The sequence below is a fragment of the Trichomycterus rosablanca genome, chromosome 2, assembly GCF_030014385.1.
Source record: "Trichomycterus rosablanca isolate fTriRos1 chromosome 2, fTriRos1.hap1, whole genome shotgun sequence".
Taxonomy (NCBI): Eukaryota; Metazoa; Chordata; class Actinopteri; order Siluriformes; family Trichomycteridae; genus Trichomycterus; species Trichomycterus rosablanca.
In genome coordinates, this window is record NC_085989.1 from 24,856,738 (window position 1) to 24,869,190 (window position 12,453).

At 38.2% G+C, this 12,453-nt stretch overlaps 2 protein-coding genes across 2 annotated transcripts; one reads left to right on the forward strand and one right to left on the reverse strand.

The window, feature by feature from the left end:
* Window positions 1-37: 37 nt before the first annotated feature.
* On the forward strand, window positions 38-5,793 carry airim (AFG2 interacting ribosome maturation factor). The gene is made up of 4 exons (XM_062990453.1): window positions 38-743; window positions 3,698-3,871; window positions 4,933-5,051; window positions 5,215-5,793. Exons 1-4 carry the CDS (start codon window positions 475-477, stop codon window positions 5,253-5,255), a joined length of 603 nt encoding a protein of 200 aa, XP_062846523.1. The 5' UTR covers window positions 38-474; the 3' UTR covers window positions 5,256-5,793.
* Window positions 5,794-7,476: 1,683 nt separating this feature from the next.
* Window positions 7,477-8,163, reverse strand: cldn35 (claudin 35). Its single transcript, XM_062990455.1, has one exon. The coding sequence runs from the start codon at window positions 8,161-8,163 to the stop codon at window positions 7,477-7,479; it is 687 nt and encodes a 228-aa protein (XP_062846525.1).
* Between the last annotated feature and the right edge of the window lie 4,290 nt (window positions 8,164-12,453).

Consider the following 12,453-nt stretch of genomic DNA (forward strand, 5'->3'; position numbering starts at 1 on the left):
TGTGAAAGGCAGGTCTGGATTGGTAGTTAAGGCAGGACGGTGTAAAATGCTAACACGGTAATCTAGGCACATAATGCCAGGCGGTTTAGCCGATTGTTAAAGGTAGTGTTTTAGAAATATTCGATTATTAATAACACGTGTATTTATACACAAACCGTAGAAACTCAATGTTGATTAGTTTTGCAGCCGAGTCTTTGTAGTGAGTTATAATCGTTTCTTAAACAAAATTGCTGTCTGTAGCTTCATTCACGTGCGCATCAGATTACTGCAAATACAAGTTCTCTAAATCTAAGAGAACTAAGTTTTTTCGAGTCCTAATTACACATAGATTTAAGAGGCAAATTGCTTCCCGAATTGCACACTTGTTGCACACTCTGACATGTAATACATGTTATGTGGGTAACTAACTTGAATATTGCACATGGTGCCCATTTTTAAGAACATACTTTGAGAAATTATTTTAATGTTGGAATAATGTCTCAGCCTGCATTATTACTGCTACAGCAAGAACTCAGAAAATGTTTTCAGAGTTTGGAGACGAATCGAAACACTTGGAGAACTGTTCTTGAGGATTGTACTCTTTTGATGGGTTCTTTGGGGAACCTGGTGGAACAGATGAGGGCGCTGAAGAATGTAGCGCTGAATAACACTCCACTGTCTTCATTTCCACAACTACAAGAGCGCCTCCAGCTTAAACTGCTACATGCTATAGACACTGTCCTGGGTCAATTAAGTGAGAAAATGTAAGTTACTTGGTGTCTAACAAAAAACTAATACTCCAGCTACTGCATTACTAGCATATATTTAAATAATTCACGTTTGCAGAAGCAAACACAAGGCCAGCACAGTTTAAGCACACATCCTGTTGTACATCTTTTCCATATCCCTAGTTTTGCTGTGCTTTTTAAATTAAACTGCTTTACCCAACCAAACTGGACAAAATCACATTTTACAGTCAGTACAGCGTCCCTTATGGCAGCAAATAGAATACAGCTTATATTTGTGTTGCGTTAAAAGTGGAGTCTTGACACACTTGTGCCCTTCTTCTATTGCACTGTACACTAAAGTACAGTTCAGTTTAGTATGGTTCTCTAGAACTATTCCTGCCATTCCTAATGTGCTAATATCCATTTCCAATTGATCAAGAGAACCAGTAAGAGGACTTGATGGTAAGATTGTGACGGCATTCTCTACCAGACCCCGGGAGCGTTTACATTTACAGATGCTTTATACAAAGCAACTTAGAGTTGACCGAATACATAGCAAGGAATTGAAGGTTAAGGGCCTTGCTCAGTGGCCCAACAGTGGCATATTGGGACATGAACCAGCAACCTTCATATTACTAGGCCACTACATTAACCACTGAGCTACAACTGCCTGAGAGAGATATGCCTTAGTAAAACTACTGACAAAGGTGGCCATTAATAAAATGTTCTTACTGCCTTAACAATAATAAAAATAAGGCAATAATGACATTTAAACATAATGTTATTTATAAAATAGTAATTACACAGCTACATGAAACCATCTGACAGGATGTTGTACAGTGGTGTTCAAAAAAATAGCAGTGATTTTAAAAAAGCGAATAAAGCACAAAATCATTATAATAACTTTTATTTCCATAAATGCAAATGCACTGAAAATACTCCACTTTCAATTCTAAATCAAAACATTAACAAAATTTAGTCAGTTTGTGTCAATCCTTTACAGAAAATTAAGAAAAATGAATATTAGGCTGTTCAAAATAATAGCAGTGCCAGCATTTTTCTTTAAAAACTCAAAACATGTATCTATAACATGAAAAAATGTTTGAGGATTCACTTTACTTTAAATTACTGAACTAATATTTAGTGGCAGAACAATTGTTTCTGAGATCTGTGTTGCATGGAGTCATCCAACTTCTGGCACCTCTGAACAGGTATTCCAGTCCAGGATGATTAGACTACATTCCACAGTTCTTCTGCAATTTTGGGTTTTGCCTCAAAAAAACACGTTTCAGATTTCAGCCCACAAGTTCTCTCTGGGATTGAAGTCAGGGAATTGGGCTGGCCACTCTATTACCTCAATCTTGTTTGTCTGTAACCAAGATGTTTTGGGTCATTGTCATGTTGAAACACCCATTTTAAGGACATTTCTTCTTCAACATAGGGCAACATGATCTGCTCAAGTATTCTGATATATTTAAACTGATCCATGATCCCTCGTATGTGATAAATATGCGTAACACCATGGTATGATAAACATCCCCATATCATCATTTTGTACCACCGTGCTTTACTGTCTTCACGGTGAACTTTGGCTTAAATTCAGTGCTTGGGGGTCGTCTGACATACTGTCTACGGCCACTAGACCCAAATAGAACAATTTTGCTTTCACCAGTCCACAAAATGTTGAGCCATTTCTCTTTGGACCAGTCAATGTGTTCCTTGGCAAATGTTAACCCATTCAGGACATGTCTTTTTCTTAACAACGGGACTTTGCAGGAGTTCTTGCTGGTAAATTGGCTTCATTTAATCATCTTCTGTACTCACTGGTAAATGTAGATGTTCCTTGATCTTTCTGGAGGTGATCATTAACTGAGTATTTGCTATTTTGGCTATTCTTCGATCCATTCGAACAGTAGTTCCACGCTTCCTTCCGTATCTTTCAGGTGTTGGTTGTCACTTCAAGGCATTTGAGATCATTTTAGCTGAGCAGCCTAGAATTTGCTGCACTTCTCTGTATGTTTTTTCCCTCTACAATCAACTTTTTAATCAAAGTACGCTGTTCATCAGAACAATGTCTGGAACAACCCATTTTACCCAGTATTTCAGAAGGAAATGAGCTATGACCAACCTGTGCAACATTTGCCACCCTCCTACATTAAATAAGGGCCAAAACTGACACCCGTTCTTCTGCAGAATGAATGACTTCACCAATTGAACTCCTCACTGCTATTATTTTGAACAACCCCCTTTCAATCAATGCTTCGATTACTCAGAATGAGTGGGATGCATGTCCTAATTGTTGGGTTTGTTTTGTTTTCATTACTCTACTACACTTTCAAGTGAATTTTTTGCTATGTAGAAATAGCATTTCTACTAAAAACAGTGATTTATCAGGTTAATAATGTTGGACTGCTATTATTTTGAACACTACTGTAGATACAACAAAATAACTTCCCTAAAGTCAAGCTCCATATAACCTGAAGACAAAACCGCTGGTTCTTTTCATCTGTGCAGTACAGGTTGGAGAAGTCCCAACACAGAAGTTGTCTTGGACAGTTTATTTCCCTTTTTATTCTAAATGCCACTACAATGTAGCCTGACTTGATTTTTAAACAATGCACTGATACACATCAGTCAAAAAAAATCCACAACTGTATGTGGGAAAACTACAAAGATCCAAGGCAATTTGTAACCCAAGTCAGGCTGCTTATGATGAGTATAATATAATCTAATTTGTTAATTCTCTTGAATCTTTGTTAAGGTATTGACTCATTCTACAAATGGCATTAGACTTCCAATCAAACAGAATTTGATTAAACAAATGATTGTTCTTTGTAGCACAAGAAAGTGTTTTAAAATCATTGCTAATGGTAATTATACTTGCACAGATAGCTAGAGATCAGGTAAAACTGCAGTGTCTTGGTATGAGTTCATGCAATATTTTGATTGTGATTAATCACCTAGTTCTAATTTTTCTTTTTTTTTTGCAGGTATGCTCTTTGCTCAGTACGGGATTCACTCCATAAGCAGCTTCCTGCTGCTTTCCAACTTTATGAGCAAAACTCTTTTCCTATTCACTTATGTGTGACCAGATCTGCTCTTTCACCATCTATTGCTGACATGTTGGAATGGTTGCAGGATGCAGAACGTTTCTATCGATTACAGTATCCTAGAACATATACTGTGCTTATTTTAACTCTAAGGAAATTATTTGATATTACCACAGTAGAAATAGTAAAAACAAATTACACAGGACCCCAGGATAAATGGGACATAGAGTTGCCAGGACTAAAAAGATTTGACTTCAGGAAATCAGAAGTTAATTATGGAGCATAATAGAACCAGGACCTAATGTGTTCTTTTATCGCCCAGTTTTATTCTGTATGGAGTCTGACATATTCACATGGGTGTACTTTAAGTATTTTACTTTCTTCTTACCGTGCAAAAACATGTCCATAGGTGGTACTCTAAACTGCTTCTGTATTCATGGTGGGTAGATCATTAATTAATGGTAATCACAAACCACATGATTAGTTTTCTTAAGATTATGTATTTGAATTAACCAGTCCTACTGGCTGCCTAAATCAGTTGGATTAACTAAAGTCTTTATTCATTCATCTTCAATTACCACTTTTACCTGATTAGGGTTATGGTGGATCCAGAGATTAGCAGCAAACACTTTGTTCTCATATTGACGCAGGTTGTTAAGTGCTTAAGCATTTACTCACTGAATGACACCTAAGAGCAGTTAAGTGTCAAATCCACCTACTGGCCACGTGTGTCTAAGAAGGAAAGCTACACAGGCATAGGGACAACAAGGCAAACCTTTAAAAGATCTTGAAAGTGAGGTTTGAGCCAAATTTCCCAGTACTCTGGAGTTGTGTGGTGCTCAGGCTGCTGGCTTTATGAGTAACGTGTTAGTGTTAGTAGTATATAATAATTTAATTAACCTTAAAGCACTGTTTTAAACCAAATGAAATTATTAATTAGACAAAAGAACAGACCTTAGGTTCCTAAAGTGAGTGTAAAACATACAAACCAATAAAATAGGCAGAAAAAGCTCTACCAACAATTTTAACTGCTGTTTAATGATGCACTTCACAAACATTGTTGTGAGGTTTACAGAATACACAGCATAATGTAATACCAGCCCTGGTTATAATATATGTAAGCATTAAACAGCCTCTGGAGTAAAGTATCATTGTCCTTAGTAATGCATTTAAAGATACCTTCAGAGAAAGAACCTGTTGGAGACACTGAAGCCTGATGATCTCACACTTATAGAGACAGCGCCAAAGAGATGGGCATCTTTAGACTCACCTGATGGAGAGGAAAGAATTTCAGGTAATTCCTCTCACAAAAATTGAGGGATTGTGTGTCTTGCATGGTCAGTATTTCATAACATTTATTTAGTTAATGTAATATATATACTAAACTATACTAGTTTTAGTTTATTGTTTGTTGAGTTGAGTTGTTTGTTGAATATTTTTCTGTAATCTTGTTTTAGATGCACTGTCACAGGTGTCCTTCTTCTTGGAATCTGACTAAGCAGTTGAATTCTGCTAATGTTGCAGCATTTACTTACAAGTTTTTGACTTCACTTTGACGGCACGGTGGCTCAGTGGGTAGCACTGTCGCCTCACAGCAAGAAGGTCCTGGGTTCGATTGCCAGGTGGAGCGGTCCGGGTCCTTTCTGTGTGGAGTTTGCATGTTCTCCCCATGTATATGTGGGTTTCCTCCCACAGTCCAAAGACATGCAAGTGAGGTGAATTCAAGCTACAAAATTGTCCATGACTGTCCAAAACTTGAATTGATGAATCTTGTGTAACCTGTAACTATCTGTCCTGTCATGAATGTAACCAAGTGTGTAAAATATGACAATAAAATCCTAATAAAATAAATAAAATTTAGCGTGTAAAAGAAAATTCTCAGTATCTTTAAAGAATGCTTATTTTTCAGACCTAAAACAGAAGAGGTTTCTTACAAATGTTAACTATTTTTGTCAAGGATTTTTGTAGTTCTTCTGAAAATATATTTCTGTTGCATAATTACTGCAGATAACTAATAAACCTTTTTTTTTATCACATTTATTTATTGTCACAACATGAAGCCGATGTTTCTAATAAATGAATAAATACACCTTAAACACAGCAAGCATGCTTACATAGTCAAAAACACTTTTCATAAAAATTAGACTGTAGAACACAGAGTTACTGTGATGTATTCAAATCAGACTTATTTTCAACATGATTTTATGCTGTTACATTAATGGCAGTGTGTAATGACCACAAACAAACATTTTAAGAGCATGTACTGAGAAACGAAAGAAAAACCGTGTAAGACATACTTATTGTTGGACCTTCTTGTTCTATTTCAGGGCCTGACCTTACAAATGCTCTTATGAGTGAAAGAGCACATGTTCTCACAGACACACCTTTTGTGGAAAGTGTATACGTTGAGACTCCATATTGATGGTGGTGGTATTATATTAGAATATCCAACAAGCTAATGGTGTACATTTTGTATATACACCATATAATACCTAGGTTTGCAGTGGGTTCCTCACACAGACAAATCAAACACCTTGCAGACTACAGATAAGGATCAAACCTTTTTTCTTTTTTTTTCTACCCCATACCTACATTGCTGCTATATTTTCTGGTCAGGGCAGTGGGTTTAGTACCACCTGAAAACACAAGACACCACTCCATCACAGGGCATTACACACATTTACTTTTGAACCAAGGGGCAACATGGAGCAGCCAGTTTACTTTGTACATGTTTTGGGACGCAAAGGGAACCCAAGTAAACCCATTCCACACAGACTGGAGGAGAGGATCAACCAAGGTACTTGACACCATGTGATAGCATGCTGCCCTACATTTAAGCAAAGCGTGTACTGTTGAATGTCTTGTTTAGTGAAATTTATTTCTGCATAAAGCTCAGAACCTTTATAATGTATTATTCCAGATAGTCTCTGTTTTAGAAGAACACATTTGTGGTTGTGTTATTGTATATGTTATGTAGTCATGAAAATGTAAGTAACCAGAATTTAATTACTACATAGTTTAAAGGTTGGATAAAAGTACAGTATGTGAGACGTTGGTGAAAAGGCCTCACATATTTGTATATGTGTATGAGTTTTTTGTACATGGCTTAATACAAATGCAGCAGACGCACTCATTTGCAAAAACTAAGAATTGTTTTCACGCAAGTCTGTCAGGCTTGTTATTGAATAGTATAAATGTATCAGGGCACAATCATTATCTTTAACAATTTTAGGTTTTTACTTATTATTGACAGATTTAACAACTGCCCTTAGCCTTTCATTGTAAGTGTTAGTTGATAAATATACTGTAGTAAATATACATTTAAAAGAAAAATACAGGAATATTACTTGAAAGGAGTACTTCAGCATTTTCAAAGTTTTCTCAAAAAATATTCTATTATTTTAATAATGCACACAATTCGCAAAACGACCAGAAACTTAAAAACATTTAAACATCAAGAAAACTGTGGAGTGTTTAACTATTTAGTCTAGTGTGTATCGAACATTTTATCAGTTTACCTGATAAATAAGAAATACTTTACTATAGTGCAGTTTTACTTAGTTCTGCTACCTTGAAAGAAAGAAGCAAAAAGACAGTATACATATAAAAAGATTGTGCTAGTAGTACCACTACTTAACTGCATCTCTTGATCAGTATGTTATGCAATAATTTTTTACCCCTGTATTGTCGTCTCATGCTCCATTCGTGTTTTTCTTCCCTTAAACATATTCCCTAAGGGGCAAAGTGTTGGTGGTAATAGGTTTTGGGGAATCCATCGGCGATGGCCTGGAGTTAGCAAAGCTGCGACCAATGTAGCCACGTCTGTAGGGTCCTTTCTCAATGTAAGAGCAGGTACAGCTTAGCACAGTGCCACTTATGATCAGGATAACAGCAGCTGCCCACCCTAGGTATATGGCCTGTCCTAGCTCACGTTTCTTCTGAATGGGGATGTTTGGGTTGTAGAAGTCCTGCACCACAGTGTTGGCTGTCCAGGACACGGGGATGAGTACGCACAGGCCTGTCACGATGAAAAGCACCCCGCCGGACAACGCTATGCCAGCCTTGGCATGGCGGTCATCCCCGGCGCATGTGGTGCACTTCATGCCGCAGCAGGAAACCGTGCAGGACAGCCAGCCCATGAAAATTGCCACACACATGAGGGCGCGGGCTGCCTGGATGTCAGGCGGCAGTGCCAGCAACGAGTCGTAAGTCTTGCACTGCATGTGGCCAGTTGTCTGATAGATACAGTTCATCCAGATGCCTTGCCACACAATTTCAGACGTGAGGATGTTAGGCCCTATAAAGGCTGTGACCTTCCATTGTGGCAGAGCTGTCACAGCAATGGCCATCACCCAGCCTGTAACAGCACAAGTGAAGCTGATCAGCTGCATTCCTGTGTTCACCATGATCCTGCTGTCTCTGTACCACCCGTCGGGCCACCACCGGGACGACACTTTTTCTTCTGCTACAGGTCTAGCTAGGGCTACTTGGTTGATGCCTTGCAACTGATTGTCCAGTTGCACTCAGATTTTTGAATCCTCTACTTGGCCGGTGCTCTCTTCCGATGTTTTAACAACTTTACTCCAAACCCATCAAAGCAGCCTTTCATATGTTCTCTTCAAAATCTTCCGTCCTCAGGCGTTTACCAGGTGAACAGTGTCCCTCTTCTTCTTTGATGGAATGAATTATTAATTGACACAGACCAGCGCTATTGTTTGTCCCAATTCAGCCGTGGAAGACTTTAGGACCAGTTTGCCTGGAGAGCCAAAGTTTTACCGCTGTAAAAAGCAATGAGGCTCCTTGGTGGAAAAGGAATCTAGGCTTGTCAGAAATGTGTCTGCTGCTCTCCTGGTTTGGTGTTGGCTTACTCAGCTGGGTCAGGTAGATACAATCTGATACCTTAGCACAGAACTACAATCGAAGATGGATTTCATCCAGCTGACCAATGCACGTCCTCAAAAAGATGAGCTGTCTGAATTCAAATGCAGCAAATCACTGAGAAAGAAGGTTTGTCCACCAAAATCATGCTTAGACTGAAAAATGGTTAGCAAAATTAGACATAGAGTTTTCTCTTCCTTACAATAAAATAGGCAGATTACTGTCCATTTACAGGCACCGATAGTCCATTTACTTGCAAACCCAAAAACATGAGAGGTGTTTAGGATGTTAATAAATGCTATCTAAAAAAAAATAAAATAAAACAGCGCCAGACAGTACCACCCAAATCACAAGGAACAAATGAATAGGGAGTCAGTGAGAGGCCAAAAAGGGAGGGAGGGAGGGGGAGAGGGAGCCTGGTCTGTTAGGTGGATCAATTAGCACAAAACAATCTAAAGGTCATTTTTAAAATCAGCTTAATAAATAAATAAATTGTTAGACTTAAAAAGGAAGATGAATAGTATTGAAAGGGTGAATGCAATGTAACCTCTAAAGTAAAACCAATTGTATAAAAAGCACTCTTAACTAATATTGTAAATGAAACCAGGCTCTGAACATCAAATGTGTTGGATTTATAACACGAAATACTGTAAGCAAAACTTTTTCCCCCTCACACATTCATCCAACATTCACCCACCATTCTAATAACTGATTTTTTTATAAAATGTAATTTTAATTCAACATTAATTTTAAGTAATGAAACATCTAAAATCAGAATCTGTTCTGAAGATATTTTACATGTCACTACTAATGTATTTAAGGTTTTTTCTGCTTGTCTCTTAGTGGTCTCTAAATGTGAATATCATTGTCTCAGTTAATGAATTAAATATTATGGCTACAAGATCCCTGGTTCAAGTTTCTTTTTATTCATAAGGTCCCCTCTCCTTGGCAACAGTGGTCATGACAACAGGACATAAAATAAGAGCAGTGTCAGGTGCAGGCGAAATAACACAAAAGACAAAATAGAAAAGAATGATGGTCACATTTGTGCTGTTTAGCATCAATATGCTGTCACCATTGGTTTACATAATAAAAGTATACCATCCTGGTTAGGGAAAATGTTGGGTCTAGAGCCACCCTGAAATACTGAGCACAAGGCAGGAACAGACACAACAGAGTGCCAATCCATTGGCAAGAATTATATATTATAAAACGGATAGTTCCGGTCCTAAAATCTGATTGGCTGAGCCGCGTTCTAAGCCGTTGTAAAATCCCTGATATACGTACACGTACGTATATGACCGTATACGTATATATGTATATGACCACCTCACATCATTAATATGCCACTGAAAAGAAAAAGTACAAACTTGGTTGAACACTATTTTAAGTCATGTACTATACATGGAAGCGTAATATAAACAGTAATCCTAATCATTAAGCGGGTGTTTCGTCCAAGAAATAGTGTAATACTGTTTGTGGAGACATGTTTATTGCAAATGTTATGTTCGCTCTCATGTTGCCTAGCAACACTGTTAACGGACTACCTGATTTCACGGAAGAATTCTTTTTGTAAGTGTTTTTTTAAATAAAAACATTTATACATTGAACTTTGTTGTATTTTATTATATTTTATATTGACCGCCGTTTTATAAAAGCAATAAGCCACTCGAGACCGTGCATTACTGCTATGATTTTAAAATCGCAGTAACGCACGGTCTCTCGTGGCTTATTGCTTTATTCAACTACTGACCAGGTCCTTTACACTAGGAGGCAATGTTTGTTTGTTTGTTTATTAGGATTTTAACATCATGTTTTACACTTTGGTTACATTCATGACAGGAACGGTAGTTACTCATTACACAAGGTTCATCAGTTCACAAGGTTATATCGAACAGTCATGGACAATTTACATTTTCAGCATTTAGCAGACGCTTTTATCCAAAGCGACTTACACAATGAGCAATTGAGGGTTAAGGGCCTTGCTCAGGGACCCAACAGTGGCAACTTGGTGGTGGCGGGGCTTGAACCGGCAACCTTCTGTTTACTAGTCCAGTACCTTAACCACTGAGCTATCACTGGCCAATTTAGTATCTCTGGCCAATGGACAATTTAGTATCTCTGATTCACCTCACTCGCATGTCTTTGGACTGTGGGAGGAAACCGGAGCACCCGGAGTAAACCCATGCAGACACGGGGAGAACATGCAAACTCCACACAGAAAGGACCCGGACCTCCCCACCTGGGGATCGAACCCAGGACCTTCTTGCTGTGAGATGACAGCACTACCCACTTAGCCACTGTGCCACCCAGGAGGCAATGTAGACAGTCCATTACTTGCATGTATTTGGTAGGTAAAATGTAAACAAAAGGAGCTAGAATCCATGTGTATATGGAGAGGGGCTCCCAAACTGTATACAGACAATTTATGGGGGCAAGGTTTAAGCCCAGTGCCACAGGCTTGCACACACCCCACTTGACAGATATAAAGTCACTGACCCCTTTTTCACTGGCGGATTCTTACAGAGAGCCCTAACATATGGAAAATTATGCTACGCTCCCTGTATTCCTTCAACACCAGTTCCAGTACATCTGCCAGATCTCTCAGGGGGGGAGGAAATTGTTGCGATGACGGCCAAGTTGACCTGTTCAATGGGTAAAATAACAGCTAGCTAACTAGACAATCGTCAATTCACACTGTGCAAATTAATCAGCTAGCTAACTTGTCACCTTGCATTGAACAATGTTTTTTTTCTGGTCACATCATGTAGCATTACCTCCAGTAACCACTACACGGCAATATTTCTCTTTTAGCTACATTCTGTACAGTATTTGTGGACTGCTATATCCAACAACGTAGTTTATTGTAAATATCTTCTTAAATAAAGTTATTTTGGCTCTACAGTGAATGAACAATCAGCAGGAATTAATTCAGTGCAAAACTGTTGAAGACATGTCTATCATTTTCAAAAACTCACCTGCCGACAAATATTTCTTCAGGTAACTTGTGTTACCGGGCAGAGGAAAGATTCCTGGTATTCAGGAAAATGTACATCTTTAAAAGCGCCATACGTTATTAAACTCTCTTGAGTTTTGCTTCAAATTCAGTGGTTTTAGATTATTGTGAGATACACTGATCAGCCATAACATTAAAACCACCTCCTTGTTTCTACACTCACTGTCCATTTTATCAGCTCCACTTACCATATAGAAGCACTTTGTAGTTCTACAATAACTGACTGTAGTCCATCTGTTTCTCTACATACTTTTTTAGCCTGCTTTCACCCTGTTCTTTAAAGGTCAGGACCAACACAGAGTAGGTATTATTTGGTGGTGGATGATCTCAGCACTGCATTGACATTAACATGGTGATGGTGTGTTAGTGTTTGTTGTGCTGGTATGAGTGGATCCGACACAGCAGCGCTGCTGGAGTTTTTAAATACCGTGTCCACTCACTGTCCACCACTGCTGTTTGAGTATGTAGAAAAACAGATGGACTACAGTCAGTAATCGTAGAACTACAACGTGCTTCTATATGGTAAGTGGAGCTGATAAAACAGACAGTCAGTGTAGAAACGTGGTTTTAATGTTATGCCTGATCAGTGTATCTATTAACCCAAATCAGAAAAAAAGTTGAGACAGTATAGAACATTGAATCTTATTTGATTGCAGATATGAACCAAAGATATTTCATGTTTTGTCTGGTCAACTTCATTTCAAGTGTTAATATACATATACATGCATTTCAGGCCTACAACAAGTTTTTAAAAAGTTGGGACAGGGCAATTTAGGTCTAGTAATGAGGTAAAAAAAAAAAA